The following is a 20,515-nucleotide window of genomic DNA, read 5'->3' as shown; positions in this document are numbered from 1 at the left end:
AAATCTCTTTTTAAACCAGGCCAAAAGAAATCTTTAGTGAGTCTATGCAGGGTCTTATCAAATCCCAAATGTCCTCCTATGGGACTGCTATGCACCAAGTGTAGGATTTTGTCAATGAGGTCTGAGTGGGCTGGAATATAGATTCTGTTTTTATAAAATAAGACCCCATCTTTGACCACATATTGAGGAGGCAACCTGTTTTCTTGGTGTTTTTGAAACAATGATGTTACTTCTGCATCGAAATCATAGAGGCTTTTAATTTCAGTGAGCCAATCCCAGCTAGAAAGTGTAATTAGAGCCACCGTCACTTCATTTTCTAACTCTTGCCTAGATAAGGCATCCGCTACCACATTCTCTCTCCCCTTTTTGTATTCCACCAAAAAATCATACCCCATGAGCTTCAATATCCATTTTTGCTGCATTGGAGTGCCCACTCTCTGATCTAGTAAAAATTTGAGACTTTGGTGGTCCGTTTTCACTACGAAAGAGTGGCCCAACAAGTAGGGTCGCCATTTCTGTACAGCTGAAACTAGTGCCATTAGTTCCTTTTCGTATGTTGACATAGCTAGTGCTCGGCCTTTAAGAACTTGACTGAAAAAAGCTAGTGGTCTTCCCTCTTGCATTAGCACAGCCCCAATAGCTTCCCCGGAGGCATCACATTCAATTACAAAAGGTAATTGAAAATTAGGTAAGGCCAAAACTGGTGGTTGACTCATGGCCTGTTTAAGTTGTTCAAAAGCAGTTAGGGCTGTCTCATTCCACTTGAAACTGTCTTTTTTTAACAGTTTAGTTAGCTTTACTGCAATTGCCCCATATCTTTTTACAAATCGTCGATAGTAACCCATTAGCCCCAAAAATCCTCTCAAGGCCTTGATAGATCTTGGAACAGGCCAATTCTTCATGGCTTTCAATTTATCCAGATCAACTCTAATGCCTTGGCCCGAAATGAGATGGCCCAAATAGGCAATTTCTTCTTGCCCAAAACAACACTTACTCAACTTGGCAAATAATTGATGTTGTCTTGGTAATTCAAAAGTGAGTTTCAAGTGTGATAAGTGCATCTCAACATCACTACTATAGATTAGTATATCATCAAAAAATACCAAAATAAAGTGACAGAGATAGGGCTTAAAAACCTGGTTCATTAAGCTTTGAAATGTTGAGGGCGCATTAGTTAAGCCAAAAGGCATAACTAGGAACTCGTAGTGACCTTCATGTGTCCTAAAAGCAGTTTTAGGAACATCCTTCGGATGCACCCTGATTTGATGGTAACTCGACCTCAAATCAAGCTTAGAAAAAATTTTAGCTCCATAGAGTTCATCCATTAGCTCATCCACCACCGGAATAGGATATTTATCCTTAATAGTGACACTGTTCAGCGCCCTGTAATCCACACATAATCGCCAAGTCCCATCGGCCTTTCTCACCAAAAGGCATGGAGATGAGTAAGGGCTTTGAGATGGTCGTATAACCCCTGATTCCATGAGTTCCTGCACAATCTTTTCAATTTCTTCCTTCTGAAAATAGGGGTAGCAATATGGCCTCACAGAGATTGGTTTTGTTCCTGGTTGTAGTGTGATAGAATGGTCATGTGTACGGCTAGGGGGAAGGCCTTTTGGGGTGCAGAAGATGTCTTGGTAATTGTTGAGTAGGTGCTGAATTGGTTCAGGTAGAGAATGTGGTGGATTTGTTGTGGATTCTTCAATCAACTGCAATAAAAGTCCTTTAGTCTCCATATGATTAGTTCGCTGCATTGACCCCTCCTCAAGCAAGTGATGAGCATTCAACCCTTTCAGTATTACAGCCTTGCCATTGTGTTGGAATTGCATGGTCAAATCTTTGAAGTTCCACAGGATGGATCCCAATGCTTGCAGCCATTGGATGCCTAAAACCATGTCACAACCAGCTAAGTCCAGCAAATACATGTTGACCTGGAACACCTCCCCTTGGATGCTGATATTGACCCCCATCACCTTCCCTTCACTCTCAAGCTGATCTCCATTAGCCACTTTAACTTTAACTTTGTGCTCATATAAAACTGACAATGGAATACGTGAGATAATGGCAGTATCTGGGAAGTTATGTGTACTTCTTGAATCAATTACAATAGTGACACCTTGGCTGCCAATTTTCCCTCTAACCCTCATGGTTTTAGGATTAGGAGAGCCAATAATGGCATGTAGTGAGATTTCTGGCTCTTTTTCTAGTCTGGGCAGATTTGAACAAATAGATTGTGAGGGCAAACTGTCTGGTGGTTCTTCTATTAAAGTGTCATCCTCCAACATCTCCTCAATGAGATAGAGTTTAGGACTTTGGCACCTATGCCCTGGGTGCCATTTGGAGTCACAATTATAGCAAAGGCCCTTCTCTCGCCTCTCCCTCATTTGGGCTGGACTAATCTTGTGGACAGGTACAAAAGCTTTTGGATTGTGTTTCTGGCTATCAGGTTGGGTGGGATTGATTTTTAAGGTGGCTAGTTCAAAGTGGTGATGGTTACTGGTTCTGGGAATGAATTTCTTGTGTAAGGTAGTTTTCTCCTCTTGAATTTTTGCAAGGCCATATGTTAAGAGAAGGTTGTGTGGGTTAAACATGCGGACTGTCAACCTTATATCATCACGTAGACCACTCAAAAAACAGCTTAGTTTGTACTGTTCTGAGAGCCCTCGTAATCTGTTTGATAATGACTCAAACTGAGCTTTATATTCCTCAACAGATCCTACTTGTCGGAGCCTAGTTAATTGCTCCATGGGATCATCATAGCTACTTGGCCCAAATCTAAGCAATAGGACTTTAACAAACTCATCCCAAGATGTTAAGACCCCCGACTCATCAAGATCTTGGAACCATACGAGGGTCTTGCCCTCCATATGAAAAGAAGCAAGTCTCAAACGATGTTGAGGTAACGTATTATGAAAAGAAAAGAACTGGTTCACCTTGTAGAGCCATCCATGTGGATCACCTCCATTGAAGGTTGGGAAATCCAATCTTATAGCTCTCGGGTACACTTCCCCTGTATGCAGCACCATCTGTTCATTCTGATTTGAACCTCCACCCGGATTTGAGTTTGTTGATTTTTGGTTATTCACGTTTTGCAGGTCTGAAGCCATAGCAGTAAACTGCTTCATCATGGCCTCCATTTGCCGACGTACGGCTTGCATTTCTACTCCAATCATGTTAAACTGAGATTCGGTCTACTTCATATGTGCTTCAGTCGAGTTCTTGAAGGAGTTAAATCCTTCCTGTAGCTGTGCGAAACGAGTACCTTTAGCCATTGTAAGAAGAGGACCGAGGGCTCTGGATACCACTTGTAACAAATTAATTGTAGTGGATGAATGAGATTGAATACTGGAAAATGAGAATTTGTATATTGATAGAGATGAAAAAGGCCTGCTTCGAGGGAGGCTCCTCCAATTTCTGAGTAGAGAATATTCTGGATTGTTTTTGCATAACTAACTCTACCATAGTGACAGAACTAAATAGTACTGAAAGCAGGAAATGACTAAACTGCCCTTAACACATAATGGGCTGTAGCTATTACATTAGACATCAAATAAAACAAATAACAAAGGCACAGTCGGTGAAGCTTCCAGCCACGTCCCTTGTAACTTGAAGCCCAATACTCTTCTTTCCATTGGCCCATGAAGTCCATAACATCACTTGAACATTCTAGGGCTTGGTCGATTTATTCTTTCCCAATTTCTCACAAGTCTTCATCACGTTCCTCATCACTTCGTATGCCCCTTCGCAACTGCACTTCTCCTCTTCACCTCATTGTCCCTAGCTGTCGTGTAACATAAACCCCCTTATAGGATACACCGTTCCAAAGAGGAACTGTTTACATTTCAACAATTACCCCCAAAGTTTCAAACTACCTAAAGAATGTATCGTACCCATTTTTCCTTGAACAAAATAAACCCTTATATGAAAAAAGACATACCCTATTAAATTAAAAAAATTAATTTTTTGAAAAAATATTTTATAGAATGTAAAAAATAGTTATATGTTTGTAGAAAAAGAGAAAAAAATGACTATTTGTGAATTATCTTTTTTTTTTAAAAGCTATTACTTTTTTTCATTTTGTATTTTTTAATTTTTATAAAAAGGTTGTTCATTTTTTTAATTCTGTTTTTTTAAGAAAATTATTTTTCAATTTTTATGTTTTCGATTTAACTTTTCCAAAATTTTTTAATTTTTTATTTCTTTTTATCAAGTGTTTATGTCGACATTTTACGGATGGTATAGATTATTATTATTATTATTATTATTATTATAGTTTGGACGGTGGTTGGCAGTATTAGTTGTTTAAAAAGTAATGGTAAACTGAGTGAGTTTGAACCAGATTTATATATTGTTTTCCCTAAAGCCAAGGTTTTCTACTTATAGTGCATTTTGCACTTTACTTTTTTATTTACATTTTTTTAAACATTTTTTTTTAAAAAATCACAAACTCATTAAAAAAAAACTTCCTTAATATTAATTAAAAAAAGTAAAAAATACGAATCCGTAGAAAGCCTCGACAGAAAATGTCGATGACTTTATCATTTTCCTTTCCCTAAAATCGTCATCACAATCCATTTTCACACTGAATTTGGCACGTACCATGTAAATATTATGTATGCAAAGTGAAAGGATTCCTAACTACATACAGAAGGGGATGCAATAATGGAAAGAGGTACCAAGTCAGCACAATTTTGTTTTTTGGTTTTGTTTTTTTTTTTTTTTTAGGGTGAGCAAAATACCACTAATCAATAGGTACTTTTTTTCCCCTAAACAAGATGCATGAGGGGTTAGGGTTTCTCAACAAACACCTCTTTACAACAACTACAGCACAAAAGTGAAGGAAAAAAAAAAAAGGGTCTTAGAACCATATACTTGGCCCCCACACATGCCTTGCAAAGAAGATGCCTTCTTAAAAGATGGTTTTTTATAGTTCGCACAGCTATTCAAACTATAGTCACCATTGAAGGTAGTGGAAGCTAAATGTGCACTGTGATTTGTCGTCTTGAGATGTTTCTTTGAGAGATTCGTATTCCCTTCTTCAAAATCATTAGTTAGAAAAAACAAAAACATAAAAGAGAGACCGGCATCAAATGGATTGGACTGCGATGAGCCAACTTTCTTCATGCGCACCTGTGGTGGCGCATGTAGACCACGCACCGGTGATTGTGAGATGGGGTGAAGCAAATCTAAAAGATCTTAAGGTGAGGAATCTACTAGTGCAGCACGTGTAGCCGACAGACTCATTAGGAAGATTGAGGTTTTTCTAGAGGGGAGGAACTTCTCTTTCTAGAAACCGAACGGGTAGCTCTTCTAATCATTAGGTACTTGTTCTATTCTCCATGTCACGATATGCAGTAGACCAGGTCTCTTTCTACCATTAATCAATTTTTAGACTAAAAAAAAAAAAAATCAAAAGTTGATAGATAATGTCGTACCAAACGTATAGAAATGGGAGTAAAAAGAGAGTAACATTCAACTTTCTCCTTCCACGCCACGGTTAGAACCAACTAGTCGAACAAGAGTAACCACGTCGAGTTAGAGATTTCTATTGACTTGCATTTCTATAGCAACATGCATGGTCGTACAGAATAATGAAACTAATCACATACAGATCACTCACAAACCGAAAACTATATGGGGGAAAAAAGAGGCCAATATATAAAGTAACTCTGGCAACAGTCACCACGGATTAATACCCCATTAGAGATGTAGAACCGAGAGACTCGTTATCTCCACTGGAAGTTTTAACTAATTATACAACAAATTAATACTGGAATTGTCTTGTGATAACCCGGAAACTAGAAAACTAAAACATGTAAACTCAATAACTCAGTATTAACATCAGTTTTGCTGTTCGTCACCTAGTAAACTACAAAAATTTGGGTTATAAAGACCCAAGTAGAATATATATTCACTCACCTCACGTCACACATAACTGGTGAACAGTAAGCAAGTGGAAAATATACTTAACTGACATCAATAGAGATAACATGGCCTTTAAACTCATTATAACCAACTAAGTGCCCCGTTGGACGAGCTAAGGACCTCTTTTCATTTGTGAACACAGTAACTTGGCTGACATCCCACTGCTCGTACTGATGCCCTTAAAATATTGCGAAGGCAACTGCGTGTCAACAAAAATCCCAGCTTAAGTCTATCTAGGTGCCAAAAGAGCTATTGCTTAAACATGACTTGTGATTGAAAGCAAGATATGAAAGAACAAACCCCATCTAAATTTATGTCAACCATCCAGGTAATAGTAGGAACCAGCAGATTTCTGCTCCCTGTCTTTGGTTGATTCCAGTTTGTTGATTCTTGGGCGGTAATTTGTTGGGTCCCTTCTAAATGTGATATCCAGATGCTGAATGAAATGCACAATGAAGCATCGATAAGAATTATAGTGAACACACACACAGAACAGTAATATCTTTTAATGTATTAGTTTTCTTGCCACAATTCTCTAGGATTTTACGTATGCTGGGAGAGAACTAATATGACGGTGGAGGTACAGCAAACATTGGAAGCGTGAATCAGAATTGGATTGTTTTATGCAAAATACAACTGAACCAGACACCTTAAGTGATCAAAGGATGCACATCATTGAGAGAAATAGCTTGCCTGAGCAGTTAAGACCGAACACCCCCCCCCCCCCCAAAAAAAAAAAAAAATCCCAAAAAAAGGCCTCTCACTCTCTCGAACACATGCATATTTTGCTCAAAGACCAAATAGAGCAAGTAAAATAGAGAGAGAGAGAGAACAAAACAGTTGTGACACTTACAGATAAGAAGAGATTCATCCCAGTCAATAATGACTGAGGAGAATTTGCAGCACAATCAATTGACGGCTTGCCCTCATACACAATGACTCTGTCTGCCAGATAAGTTGCCATTATAAAGTCATGCTCAACAACAAAAGCAGTTTTCTTTGCATGAAGGATAAATCTCTTTATGACTTTTGAAGCAACTATACGCTGCTCGGAATCAAGATATGCACTTGGTTCATCAATCAGATAAATGTCTGCAGGCTGAATCAAGTAAAGCAGAGTATATTAGAACTATTCAAAAAAATCATGAGAAAACAGAAGTTTTTGTAATGTCAACATACATGAGAGATCGCTAGCATAAAAGTTACATTGTTTACTGGAAACCGAATCCCAACAAATGACCACCATAGGGAATTCATACCACACAAATGACCATTTTGAGCAATCAAATTAATATAGTTAAAAATGTTGGAAACAGTTCATGTGCCTTAAGAACTAAGTTAGCAATAGGTACACGTAGATTAGACTATAACAAATGAATAAAAAACAAACACAGAAAAAAATTGCGAAGAGCAAAATATGAACTCTAAATGTTTTCAAATAAATACAAGAGCACCAGCATTAAAAAAATATATGCTCAATTACAAAAGCAATAACAGTAAATTAAATAAAAAACCATATACATCTTTTATTGTGCAAGTATATGTACAGGGGAATCTGTGGAGTGCATAAGGAAGAGAGAAAACAATCTTCAATCTTCAAACAATAACACAAAGCTTCAACAAATCCCAGAGGCTCATCGTTCTATATCTACTCATAGAAATAAAAACTATAACCCCTTTGAAAATAGTCACAAAAACAGTGAAAGAAATCAAGACATACAAGGCATCTGCCAACCCTATGAACAAAACACAATTTTAGTCTTTTATCCCCCCAAAAAGACCAAAAAACAGCAAAATGAAGGACTTACATGTGACCCATGCAGCACCAGGCCTTAAAACCTAGCATCCATTAGACACAAAGGAATGAAGCCCGGCCCATGAGATTCTCAAGAAATAGTACAAAACTAAATTGAGGGTGCAGATGAAGTTAAATGTCTATTAGCTACGTAGAAATCAAACACAAGAATCTGACCCCTAGAGATGGAAAAGGCCCAAACAATCTAATTTAGCATGCGACGAACAACTTCTAAACTAATTCTACTGAACTTTCTCTTATGTTTCCCCTAACAATCTATAAAAAACAAAATGAAAAAAATAAAATAAGCAACAAATTCCACAGAACTAGGAAGAATGGAATATATCATCACATCAATAATCAACTCAGAACTTGACTCTCTATGCAACCCATCAACAAAGAAAAAAATAAATCATAAATTTGAAACAGAACAAATAAGTCTCATCTCATCTCATCATTACAACTTTCTCAAACTCCCACACAAAATATAATAAACAATTCAACTTTTTCAAATTCCAATTCAATTTTTTCAAATCTCAAAACAATCCCAAAACAAAAATAATATTTTAAATTAATATTTTAAACTTTAATCTAAAACCAAAAATTCTCATCTCACTCTCCAAACCAATCCTAAATGAATAACCAATTGGACCATTTAGGCTTCGTTTGGTTACTGCACTCAACTGAGTCTAATTTTAAACTGAGTCTAACATCCAAACACTCAAACTCTTAAATTACTAAACTCATCCCAACTCAAAACCTTCTTACACATGGGACCCACAACCTTTTTCAACTTAAAACATCTTTATACGTAAGACCCACAACATTTTTCAATTTTCCATAAAAAGTACTAAACTCATCTTAACATCTAAACATATTTTAAATTCAGTTTAGATGGGTTCCACATAATTATCTTTACTACTCAATTTATAACTATTCATAAAGAACTCAATTCAACTGAGTTCAGTTCAATATTCAAACGCAAGCTTAATCACACATAGAACCTTAATCAAAGGATAATCCTGTCTGCGGACACCCTTCCCAAAAGAACTCCCTATCGTCCATACCATGAATTTACTCACATAATATTAATATTAATACTAATTAACCAAAACACCATAAATATGCATTGCATTCTTCAAAAATGAAATATGCATTGCATTCTTCAAAAATGAAATATTCATAAGGAATATGCCAATGAGATAATATAAAGCTATCAAAATTCAAAACTACCTAGTTTCATACATTTTGCCACATTCAATAGAAGCAACTAAAATGATTACCTTCCCTAGGCATAGACATAATGCAACTCTTTGCAACTCTCCACCTGAAAGATTCACGACTTTTTGATCCATCAGTTGTTCAATGAGAAGAGGCTTCATCACATCTGACACAAATTGAGGATGCATATATGAATCACGTATTTTTTGATGTAGCAAGTGCCTGACAGAGGATTCAAATTTCGGACTGATCTTCTGGGGTTTGTAAGAAACGTTAAACTCAGGTATCTCCACATCAGAACCTTCTATAGTATCAGGTTTCAATAAACCAGCCTGCAGTTTAGCCAATAGGATGACTCATCTTAAGAATCAGGTTATATATAATAACTTAAATCGTTAAAGTTGACAAAGAACACAAAAACGATGACAAGTAATACCAGCATCCGGATAAATGTTGTTTTCCCTGTCCCATTCTCACCCAGCATCACAACAATCTGAGAATCAGTAAATTCGCCCTCGACAACACGAAGCTTGAAATTTCCTTGAGTTTTGGTCATAGTTGGATATTTGTATCGCGCATATGTCTCGATTTCCTCAGCACTTTCTTGTGGAGTCTCAGCAACCTGGTGCAGGCAACAAAGTAAATACAAGTGTAAAGCTACATGCAAAGGACAAGAAATTGACAAAACTAACAGTTCACCTTAAAGGTAAGAGATTCATCCCGAAACCGTAAATTTTCCGTTGGAACAAATCCTGCCAAGAAGATATTGATTCCTTCTCTGACTGAAAAGGGAAGAGTTACAACCCCATATGCTCCCGGTTTCCCATATAAACAGCAAATGAAGTCCGATAAATAATCCAGGACACTAAGATCATGCTCCACCACAATTACATAGCTGAATTACAAAGTTTAAGCAGTGTGATTATCATTCTTAAAAGTCCTGACTAACACAAATAAGAAAACACTTATTTTATTTTTTTTTACAAGTAACAATACTAAATTTCATAAAAGAATAAAAGGATGCACCCAAGTACACTAGAAGCATACATAGGAGAACTATTTAAGAATGGGAAAGAGAACAAGAATTTATTAAATCCTTTTTTTGTCAATAAACAAAATTTTATTGATCATAAAATAGACAATGCCCGAGTATACAGGACCTATACAAGAGCACCTCCTATGCACGCTAGTTTAGTGATACCAACAAGAATTTATTAAATATACAAAAGAAGAAGATTTAGAAGTGTCATGAACAGGGGTGACCATTTGTACAAAAGATTTATTAAATCTACAAAAGAAGAAAATTTAGAAGCATTGTGGCCACGTCCTCCCATCAAGGAAGGGACCAACTATCCAAAAACTCAGAATCAACTCGTTGCCATTAACGAAAATTCAATCAGCAGAGGATGTTTGTTTTCTGGGCTCTACTAACAAAGCAAGCTCTTCGAAATTTTCAGTAATCACCTCCCTCCGGCAGTTGCCTTCCCCCATCCCTACTTCCCCCTAAGTTACTTCTCTAACATCATTACATTGCTCGTCAAATCTATATTCACATTCATTGGACCCTCGAAAACCATCACCTCTTAAGTTTTCTGACCTAGATGCAGTCAACCATGGGCCAGAGATTTGCTACTCTTCTCCATCGTATCTCAGCTTTGGAGAACCAAACCCAGTCTTGACTCGTATACCTGCGGAGTAGATAGATTTTGTTTCTGACCACTGACACATGTTTGGCCTTGACTCGGAACCAATGGCTCCTAGCCGTGTTTAATACTCCTTGTATTTCTACACTAACAGACTTGCATTCAAGGCCCATATATTTAATAAAGCCCAAATTCTCTTGCAGCCTTTTCCTCAGGCCCCTGTACTATTTTTGCACACCCCACTATTTTTGGGTAGGGGAACAAACAGGCTAATGGCCATTTTGCAACCCATGGGCTCTAAGCCCTCTTTGAACTTTTTTACCACGTCCTCCTTACCCCACAACATCATCTTCATCTAGTCTTTGAGCCCAAGCATGACCTTCTCCATTTGGTATTTGACCGAAAGCATGGTTCTGTAAACTTTTACGACATCAGGATTCTCAATATATGCTGCCTCAAGTTGACCTACATTGCTTTTGAACATCTCTACCCGTGTGTCTATAGCTCCTCATACTCCTTGTATTTCTACACTAACAGACTTGCAAACCTTATGATAACTCCTTCCATCCTTGCTCAAAGCTTCAGGTGCTGAGCTTGGCCTACTCCCTTTCATCGCCTCAACACATGAGCATGTCCAGAGCATCACTCTTTGAGCTTCCATCACCATCGTAAGATTTCCTCTATGATTCTTCCGTGGTTGGACATAAGTGTTGCCCAAGCCAAGAAAAGACTGGAAAAACTTTGCAACCCTGCACAATTAGGGCTGTAAAATGAAAAGGCTACTCGACAGACAGCTCAAACTCAGCTCGATTAAACTCGAGTTCGAATCAAATCGAATATTAAATGGACCGTTCACAAACACAGAATTAGGCTCAATTATTAAACGATACAAACTCGTATAAAGCTCGACCGGCTCGATTAATGTTCGTGAACAAACTCGTATGAAGCTCGACTCGACTCATCAGCTCGACTCGTATATATTTATACATATATAATACAATATATATATATAATATACATAAGTTAGATATATATATATATATATAATTTATAATATACATAATTATGTATATAGACTTATAGTCCACTACATATACTATATATAAATTTATAATATTAACTTCTAGTCTTATAGAACTAGAAGTTATGATGAATACATGAGTACAATAAATATATAACATTATAAATTTACAAATTACACAATCTCCTTATCATATTAGTATAATAGTATCATAGTATATAATATAACTATAACATTATATTATGAGTAATAAATTATAATGTTTGATAAAATATAAAGTTAGACAATGTTATAAACTTATATATGTATACAGTATATATATATAGTTTTATAGTATATAATACATATAACTTTATAGTATATAATGCATATAGGTTTATAGTATATAACATGTGTTACATATTAATCTAGTTTTATAGCATATAACATTTGTAATGTGTTAGAGAGCTTGCCCGTGTGACATTAGGAGTTATTGAGGCCCTTGGATCTTTATATCCAAATCTGAGCTGTTGATTCATAATGAAACCCTAGCCGCCCCTGCCCACTTGCAAGTTGCATCTCATTTCTCCTTCAGCCATTTCACACTTCCTCACTTATTCTCTCAAAGCCATTGCGAAACCCTAGCCTCCTACGCTTCGTCACTTACCTCGATTTCCATGGAATGAAGCCTTGAATTGATTCTTGATTCTTGAAGGCTTGCAGCCATCAAGATTCAAGAACCCAAGGGGCTTCTGTTGTGAATCTTGCGATACCGGTTGTGACTGCAAAAAACCCTAGCAGATGCAGCCAGCAACTGGATTTTTGAGGAGCCGTGACTACAATCTCAGTCTCAGAGATGGCAATCGGGCCTTGACAGATGGGTCATTATATGCTAGCATTTATGACTCCCAACAAGCGGAATCCCTGATTTTGTGGTTCGTGGTTCTCTAGTTCTATGTTTCCTACATCCATCAGTCGATTAGCCAGGTTCTTTTCCAGTTTCTAACCATTTCGTTGGGAACTTTGGAGATTTGGAATCACTTATTTAGTTATCTAAGTATTGCGAACCTCTAGTTCTCTCCTAACTCTTTCTAAATTCTAGTATTGTAGATCTAATCATGTGATTCATGTTAGTAAGATTTGTACGCCGAAGTGGTGAGACAGTGACACTATCTTGCCATACATCAACAATCACGACATATATGATATATGCATGTTGTTGTGATTGTCTCTGTCTATCACTCCAATCTGTTGTATGAAAATGGATTTTTTACTTTTAATGGCAGAGTATGGGCTTTTGACTCTTTTCCTATCTTGATCTTGCTATTGTTTGCACATTGCACTAGCACTATATTATCTGTTTCAAGATTTATATTATTCATACTGAAAATTTTGAGGGAAAAACCTTCTGAAGAAAGAACTTATAGATCTGTGCTTGAAGCAAAATTTTCAGTCCACAGCACAATGAGTTTAACTTATTCCTCTATTATATGTTTATATTTTTTTACTATAGATTTTAAAATTTTCATTTGATTCTTTGAGTTCTCTCTGGTTGTTTGTGTATATTGTTAACTGGAGTGTAGAGATTTGAAGTTTCTGGAGGTGCTATGTAGTCTGTGGCTGTGTTTGTTGTCAACATGGTTGTGTTTATCATGTTTTGGTTGATATATCTTATCCAATCTATTCTATGTTTATTGTCTTGCTTCAAGTATCAAATGGTGTTTTGTTTAACATGTTTTGGTTGATAAATCTTTTCCAATCTATTCTATGTTTATGTTTTTGCTTCAAGTATGAAATGGTGTCATGTTTAACATGTTTTGGTTGATAAATCTTATCCAATATGTTCTATAAAATATTTTCTTGCTTCAAGTATGAAATCGTGCTTTGTTTATCATGTTTTGCTTGATAAATCTTATCCAATATGTTCTATGTTTATTGTCTTGCTTCAAGTATGAAATGGTGTTTTGTTTAACATGTTTTGATTGATAAATCTTATCCAATCTGTTCTATGTTTATGTTGTTGAGATGTCTTGCTTCTACAAGCACACCGAGCCATCAAGGCAAGGCTGTATATTGAAACTGTTCGAGTCAAAGTTGTTTGACTTTAACATCTTTTAGTTGATCATATCAACTATATCAACCTTGCCTTCTGGAGGCACATTAAGCCATCAAGGCAAGGCTGTATAACAAAATGATTCAAGTCCAATTTGTTTGACTTTAACATCATTTAGTATATCCTTGCTTCTGGAGGCACCTTGAGTCATCAAGGCAAGTTTGTTTTTATTTTAGTTAATTAATATAAACGGTATGGCCAATGTTTATATGCTTATTTTATGTTTCTAGTTTTGTGTTTACAAAATATTTATTTTAGAAAATGGTAATCATATGAATGAACTTGATACAGTGGAGAAGTATAAAAATGAAAACTCCATTAGGATTAGCTTAATAGAGCCTATATCTGATGATGATGGAGATACTGCAAATACAGAGGCCCCTAATATAGTCATAATGAGGGCCCAACAAAAGTGCAAACAGTAGCCTATGAAAGAAAAAAGAGAGAGAGGACTTCTATTGTATGGAAGGATTTTATTGAAATTGAACAAGATGGTACTAAACAACCACAATGCAAATGGTGTAACACTGTGTTCAAAGCATCTCAATCTAGTTCTACGACAACACTATGTAGACATTTGCTAACTTGTTTGGCATACATAGGGACTAAAACAAAAGCAGAAAGTTTTAGCAATTGGGACTAGGGAGGCAAACGGTGGCTTCACTGTGTCAAACTTTACCTATGATCGTAATAGGGTAAGAGAGCTTGCCTCTCATATGATATTTTACTACGAATATTCATTCTCTTTCAAGGAACATATCGTGTTTAATAAGTTTATGAGTGCAAACACTCCATATTGGGAGAAAATGTCTCGAGCTATTGCAAAAGAGGAATGCATGAGAACTTATGAGACGGAAAAGGCGAAGTTAAAGGCTTTGCTTAAAGCTGTTAACAAAGTTCATATTACAACTGACATGTGGACTTCTTGTAAAAAAACTTTTATATATGGTAGTGACATGTCATTTTATAGATACTGATTGGAATCTTCAGAGGCGTGTGTTGAACTTTTGTAATGTACCATCTCCACATACTGGTCTTCTTATTGCTGATGCTTTACAAAAGTGTTTTCAAGATTGAGGAATTGAGAATAAAATTAGTTCAATTACTATTGACAATGCAAGTTCTAATACTGTTGCCATTAAGATTTTGAAAGATGATTTTAGATTGAAGAAAACATTGTAAGTTGGAGGGAATTTGTTTCATGTACATTGTTGTGCGCATATAACAAATTGCTTGTGCAGTATGGACTTGGGGAGATTATGGACATTGTTGATAGTGTGAGAGATGGTATAAAATATCTAGTAGCATCAAAGAGTAAGCTAAAACAATTTAGTGAAATTGCAAAACAATTGCAATTGCCCTAAAAGAAACTGATTTTAGATGTGCCTACAAGATGGAACAACATATTTAATGTTGAAAGCTGCAGGTCAATTCAAAGAAGTGTTTTCCAAATATGGTGATAGAGATAGCAATTTTGAATGGGTTCCAAGTGTTGATGATAGGGGGCAAGTTGAAAATGTTTGTCAACTACTTCTATTTTCAATGAAGTAACCAATATTGTATCAGGAAGTGATTACCCAACAGCAAACATATTTCTTTCTGAAGTATGTAGAATGAAGGACATCTTGGGTAAGAAGTCTAGGGATGAGAATGACTACATGAGATCAATGGTCAGAAAAATGAGTTCTAAGTTCGAAAAAAAAATTTTTTTTTTTTTGGGGGGAGTTCTAAGTTCGAAAAAAATTTTCTTTTTTTTTTTTTTTTTTGGGGAATGTAATTTATTAATGGCAATTGCAGCAACGTTAGACCCTAGATTTAAGATGGTGCTAATCCAGTTTTGTTTCCCTTTAATTTATCAAGAGTCGGAAGCTTCCAAGAATGTTGAGCATGTCTCTCAAGTGTTGCATGAGTTGTATGATGAGTATGTTAAGGAATACAATTCTACAATTGAGACACAAAGAGTGTAGGGACATGTTTAGCGGTTCCTCCAGTGCTGGGAGAAGCATGCAAAGTGGCCAATCATTATTTAAATTTTCACAATTTGTATTGTGTTATCTAATTGACAGTCTATATTTACTTTTCTATGTTTGCAAAGTTTGGTGGATTAAGATGATTTTGTTGAATGATGACAGTTAATGTAATTTCTAACTCCTCACCATTCAGTCGATTAAATTTTGTGAATGGCAAATTAAATTGTGCAGTCTTGAAAACATCCCTTGACAGTATTATTAAGTTAAAAATACTTGAGTAATCATGCAAGGGATTAAAAATTAGCTTAATGTTTATTTAGTGTATCAATGTATGCAGGTTGTTGTCATGGTGATTTTGTTCAAGTTGGTAACTTGTTGTCATTGTGATTTTGTTCAAGTTTTCTAACTTACTATCATGGTAACTTGCTGTCACAATGATTTTGTCAAGATTTCTATGCTGCTGTCATGGTTATTTTGTTGAGGTTTGGTAGCTTACTAGCTTGTTGTCATGGTCATCTTGTTCAAGATTGGTAACTTCCTATCATGCTGAAGTTTGATGGTTATTTTATTTCTCAGATTTCTTGTATTGTGTTAGAGATATCACATTGATTGTTGAGACAAATTAAATTTAGCATTCCTGTCAAACATCCCTTGATAATATTACTAAGTTTAAAGTACTTGAGTAATCATGTAAGGGATTAAAAATTAGCTTAATTTTTTTTAGTGCATCTGTATATGCGGGTTGGTGACTTGCCTCGTTTGTTTTTGCATATGAGATGAGTTGAGATTAAGTTAAAAGTTTAATAAAATATTGTTATAATATATTTTTTAATATTATTTTTGTTTTGGGATTTGAAAAAGTTGAATTGTTTATTTTATTTTGTGTGAAAATTTGGGAATGCTGTAATTATGAGATGAGTTGAGAGGAGTTGTGAAAACAAACGAGACCTTAGTGTCAAGAGGGCTGAATGGGACACTTGCTATTTGCTGAAGAAATCTGGCTACATTCGATACTCCACCTTTTTATGGTTTACTCCACTTGAAGGCTTTTTTTTTCTAAGCACTCCACCTAAAGGCTTGATCATGTACTTGTTAGTTCCTTATTTTGTATCTGCATTACTAATAAAGCACCTGTCGATACTTGTGTTAGTTCTTTGAGAGGCCAGTTATTGGGAATTTGGGGGCAAGTCGAATGTCATGTTATATCTTATTCTTGTGTAATTGTGTTAATTCTTATTTTTTACTTTCTATTTTTTGTTAATTCCTTATTAGTCTATCAGGTTATAAGTTATAACTTATGTCTTAGCGTATTATTTTGTATTGTGTTAATTCTTTATTTTGTATTTTTTAATTTAGTGTATCAGTATATTTTCTAATTTATTTAATTTTGTAATTTATTTTGAAAAAAAATCCATCATCTCAAGCCGCTTGACTCGGATCGGCTCTTTAATTGACCGAGCTTGAACAAAATTCTGGACTCGGCTTATAAACGAGCCAAGCCCAAGCTCGCCACATTTGTAAACAAGCCAAGCTTGTACAGCATATGCTTGCTTGAACTCAGCTCGATTACAGCCCTATGCATAATTCCACCTTGAAAGCTATCCACCCCTTACATACGTGACCTTCTGGTATTGCTGTTAAGCCCCTTCTTACTAACTCTACAATACTCTTCAATGGCCAAGCATTTACCATAGTTATTAGAGTGACAATGGGCTTCATTGAACTCCTCATTTCTTATAGACACATGCCATATAGAAAGCAGCCACTCAACAATTAGCCTTTCCAACAAAATCGCATGTAGACCACCCTTATTCTCTCGTTGATCCTAACTACAGCGATACCCTCATCAACCAAGAACCCAAAGTTTCGACTCAACAATAATTGGAACCAACAAACCCATATTACCCTTAATCTTTACAAACTCAAAAGAAAGGGAATGAATTATCAGGGATATAACATTCACCAAATATATTAAGGGTAATATGGGTTTGTATCAAAAAAACATTCACCAAATACTTCAAGCACAAGAAACAAAACATATGCATACAATATCAATTTTTAACTACTATACAATCAAATGGACACTACGCTTTAATGTGATTACCTGACACAACCAACCTAGCTGAAATGAACACATGCAACAAGGTAAATAAGAAAAAAATTGAAGATTATGTATAACGAAAGGCTAGAGAAACCATAACCTATGAGGCCTGAGCAGAGATCGGACAACTTGAGCAGCTTTTAGCCTCTGTCTCACATCAAGATAACTTGAAGGCTCGTCAAACATATATATCTCTGCATTCTGTACAGCAACAACAGCAATGGCAAATCTCTGAAGTTCCCCTCCTGATAAATCCCCTACATTACGATCTATAACCTGGTTCAGCTCAAGATCTATGCAAAGTTCTGACTTCATGTCTCTCTCATCCTTTTGGTCCAGCACCTGTCCTACATTGCCTTGAACTGCTTTCGGAATGTGATCAACATACTGGGGCTTTATAATAGCCTAATAAACAGAAATGTGCATTCTCTCAGCAGAGACAAAATTGTTAAACAAAGGTATAGGCTATATCTAACCCCAAGACAACTCATAGAACGATCAAAATCACAAGATCATTGCACAAAACTTTAAATTGAAAAACAAACTGATAAATATGACATCCCCTACTCCATTGTGCATCTTACCACTCAAACTTGGTCTCGTTATTATTATTTTCATCCATGAAATAATAAATCAATACTTTTTGGAGCTTCATAAAGCCCAAGGGCTTGGTATAGAAAGTGAACAGATACAAAATTATCCAGATTAATGCAACTGTAACATTAGACACGCAAAACTTTCTCCCCCAAATCAATTAAGGGTTTAGATCAAATTGAGAGCTGCATTTTTTGCTTGAACAACCACCCTATGGAAAATTCTCACCACCGCTAATTTGAGAAAAGGATGCATGTTGTAATAGATTGGCGTTGCATATCTAAGATAAGTGGTTGGGAAGTTGATCATTATTACATAATTGCCTGTACTGTGGAGTGACTTCTTCAGTCAAGTTGATTGGCTTGGCTCACGTTAAATTGAATTGAGGACCTATTTTGTTTCTAAAGTGGGTTAGGCAGTAGCCCGCAAATTGCAACAGCGTGAAGATGTTTTCTGCTTGGCTCATTTGGTTTATCTTAAGGAAACGAATGATAGAATCTTTGACAACTGAGAACAGCTCATGCCGTGGCACAAAACTTTTTCAATCCTATTTTCCTTTGGATAACCACAACAGACTTTAATGGGCTAATGATTATTTGCATCTTTTTCTCTTTCTTAAATATGTGTCTTTCTTCTATACATCTTGTGTACTTTGTTTACAAATGAAAATTTCGGTTAAAGAATCACTTAATAAGTTGTTGACTTCGTGTAAACTTAGGATGATATGCACCACAATTATAATCTACTAGTCTAGCCTGCAAGAATGACTAAATTTATCGAATAAAAAATACTTTACAATGTTAACATGTTTTCAGGCAATATAAGATAAATTGAACCCTTAAAAGAGTCTCAATCTTAGTTTTTGATCAACAGCTTCATCTTTTATCCCTTTGGTCTGCTTTTTCCCATACAAGTGATTAAAAACCTTTCAAACTTTGCTTCAGTGAAGAAAGGGACCAATAGTTATTTATATAGCGTGCTAAAGAGACAACCACCCATGGGTAGCCCAAGTGTTAAGGGTGAACTTGTGTGCATGTGCCCCATGTCACAGGTTCGATTCTTCCCGGAATCAAACTAAGATTTAAGTGTGAGGTCATGGCGGTGGGTTGTTGTGCTAGTCTCCCCGGGGGTTTAGGTTCCATGGGTGAGTCCTAAAGGCTCTGCCATGGGGTCGTTCCCCCTAGGGCTGGGCAAACTTCTGAAAATTTTGACTCTGCCCGACGTCCGCTCCGATTCCGACTCCGATGGAGTCGGAGTTCGGAGTAACTCCGAATAAGGAGTCGGAGTCGGAGTCGGAGTCGGAGTCGGAGTCGGAGTCAGAGTTCGGAGCTCCCGAACTCCGACTCCGATTTTTTAAAAAATATTAAACGATGTTGTTCCACTTAATGTGGAACGGTGTCATTTCATCACACGGTGGGGTCCAAAACGCAGGACCTTCTTCCTTCTTCCTTCTCCTCTTTCTTTTCTCTGAAGTCTGAACCAGTGAACCTCACCAGTCGCCGCCTCGTTACCTCTTTGTTGCCGTCGTTCCTCTTTGCGCCTCCATAGTGCGCAACACTCTGTTCCCCTTCACTTCTAAGGCCAGCCTCCGTAGCCTCTGGTAAGTTTCCGAGTTCAAGCCCTAAAATTGATTTAATTTTATTTTTTTTTCCATGTTGTTGGGTTGCCTAGAATTAGTTGTTTTGGGATTAATTGTTGTGATTCTTGTGAAGTTGTGTTGTTGTAAGGAAATGTAGCAAAAATTGAATATCGTTGATGGCAACAGACTGTGCAAACGAGTATGCATGTAATGTGTTTGATAAAATGTGTATGAGATTTTATGGATGATTTCGAAATGTATTTAGGGATAAATGAGGAGAATATATTATATGAAATGTATTTAGGGATTTTATGGATGATTTCAAAATGAAATTATCGAAAATTGGTTGGGTGATGATGAATTTATGGATGGAAACATTAAGGCACAATTATTTCCATAGTCCTTGGGTTTTGCTTTCAGTCTTGGCGGCTATCTTATTGCTTGGACTTACAATTATACAGACCGTATTTTCCATTATTAATTAGGTTTTCATTTAGTGTCTTAATTAATCTTATTGTTGTCTTAGTTAATGTAATATAATGTTGTCCAATAGTGCAAACATGTTTGTGAGTAC

The 20,515-nt window shown here is 36.3% G+C and overlaps 2 protein-coding genes across 3 annotated transcripts in view; both read right to left on the bottom strand.

Moving 5' to 3' along the window:
- Positions 1–3,137, bottom strand: part of LOC118347680 — a 38,305-nt gene extending 35,168 nt beyond the window's left edge. The window contains exon 1 of the mRNA XM_035687700.1: positions 165–3,137. Within this exon, the coding sequence (XP_035543593.1) occupies positions 165–3,137 (2,973 nt within the window). The remainder of the gene's footprint in view (positions 1–164) is intronic.
- A 2,501-nt stretch (positions 3,138–5,638) lies between these two features.
- LOC108985436 (ABC transporter E family member 2-like) overlaps positions 5,639–20,515 on the bottom strand; it is a 36,336-nt gene continuing 21,459 nt past the window's right edge. For both annotated transcript variants that reach the window (XM_035687014.1, XM_035687016.1), the window contains exons 7-13: positions 17,869–18,173; positions 9,641–9,836; positions 9,378–9,563; positions 9,004–9,273; positions 6,779–7,024; positions 6,226–6,361; positions 5,639–6,124 (exon numbers count right to left, since the gene is read on the bottom strand). In XM_035687014.1, the coding sequence (XP_035542907.1) occupies positions 6,242–6,361; positions 6,779–7,024; positions 9,004–9,273; positions 9,378–9,563; positions 9,641–9,836; positions 17,869–18,173 (1,323 nt within the window). In that variant the 3' untranslated portion in view covers positions 5,639–6,124; positions 6,226–6,241. The remainder of the gene's footprint in view (positions 6,125–6,225; positions 6,362–6,778; positions 7,025–9,003; positions 9,274–9,377; positions 9,564–9,640; positions 9,837–17,868; positions 18,174–20,515) is intronic.

Source organism: Juglans regia, chromosome 2 (assembly GCF_001411555.2).
Source record: "Juglans regia cultivar Chandler chromosome 2, Walnut 2.0, whole genome shotgun sequence".
NCBI lineage: Eukaryota > Viridiplantae > Streptophyta > Magnoliopsida > Fagales > Juglandaceae > Juglans > Juglans regia.
This window is presented reverse-complemented; position numbering and strand designations above follow the sequence as displayed.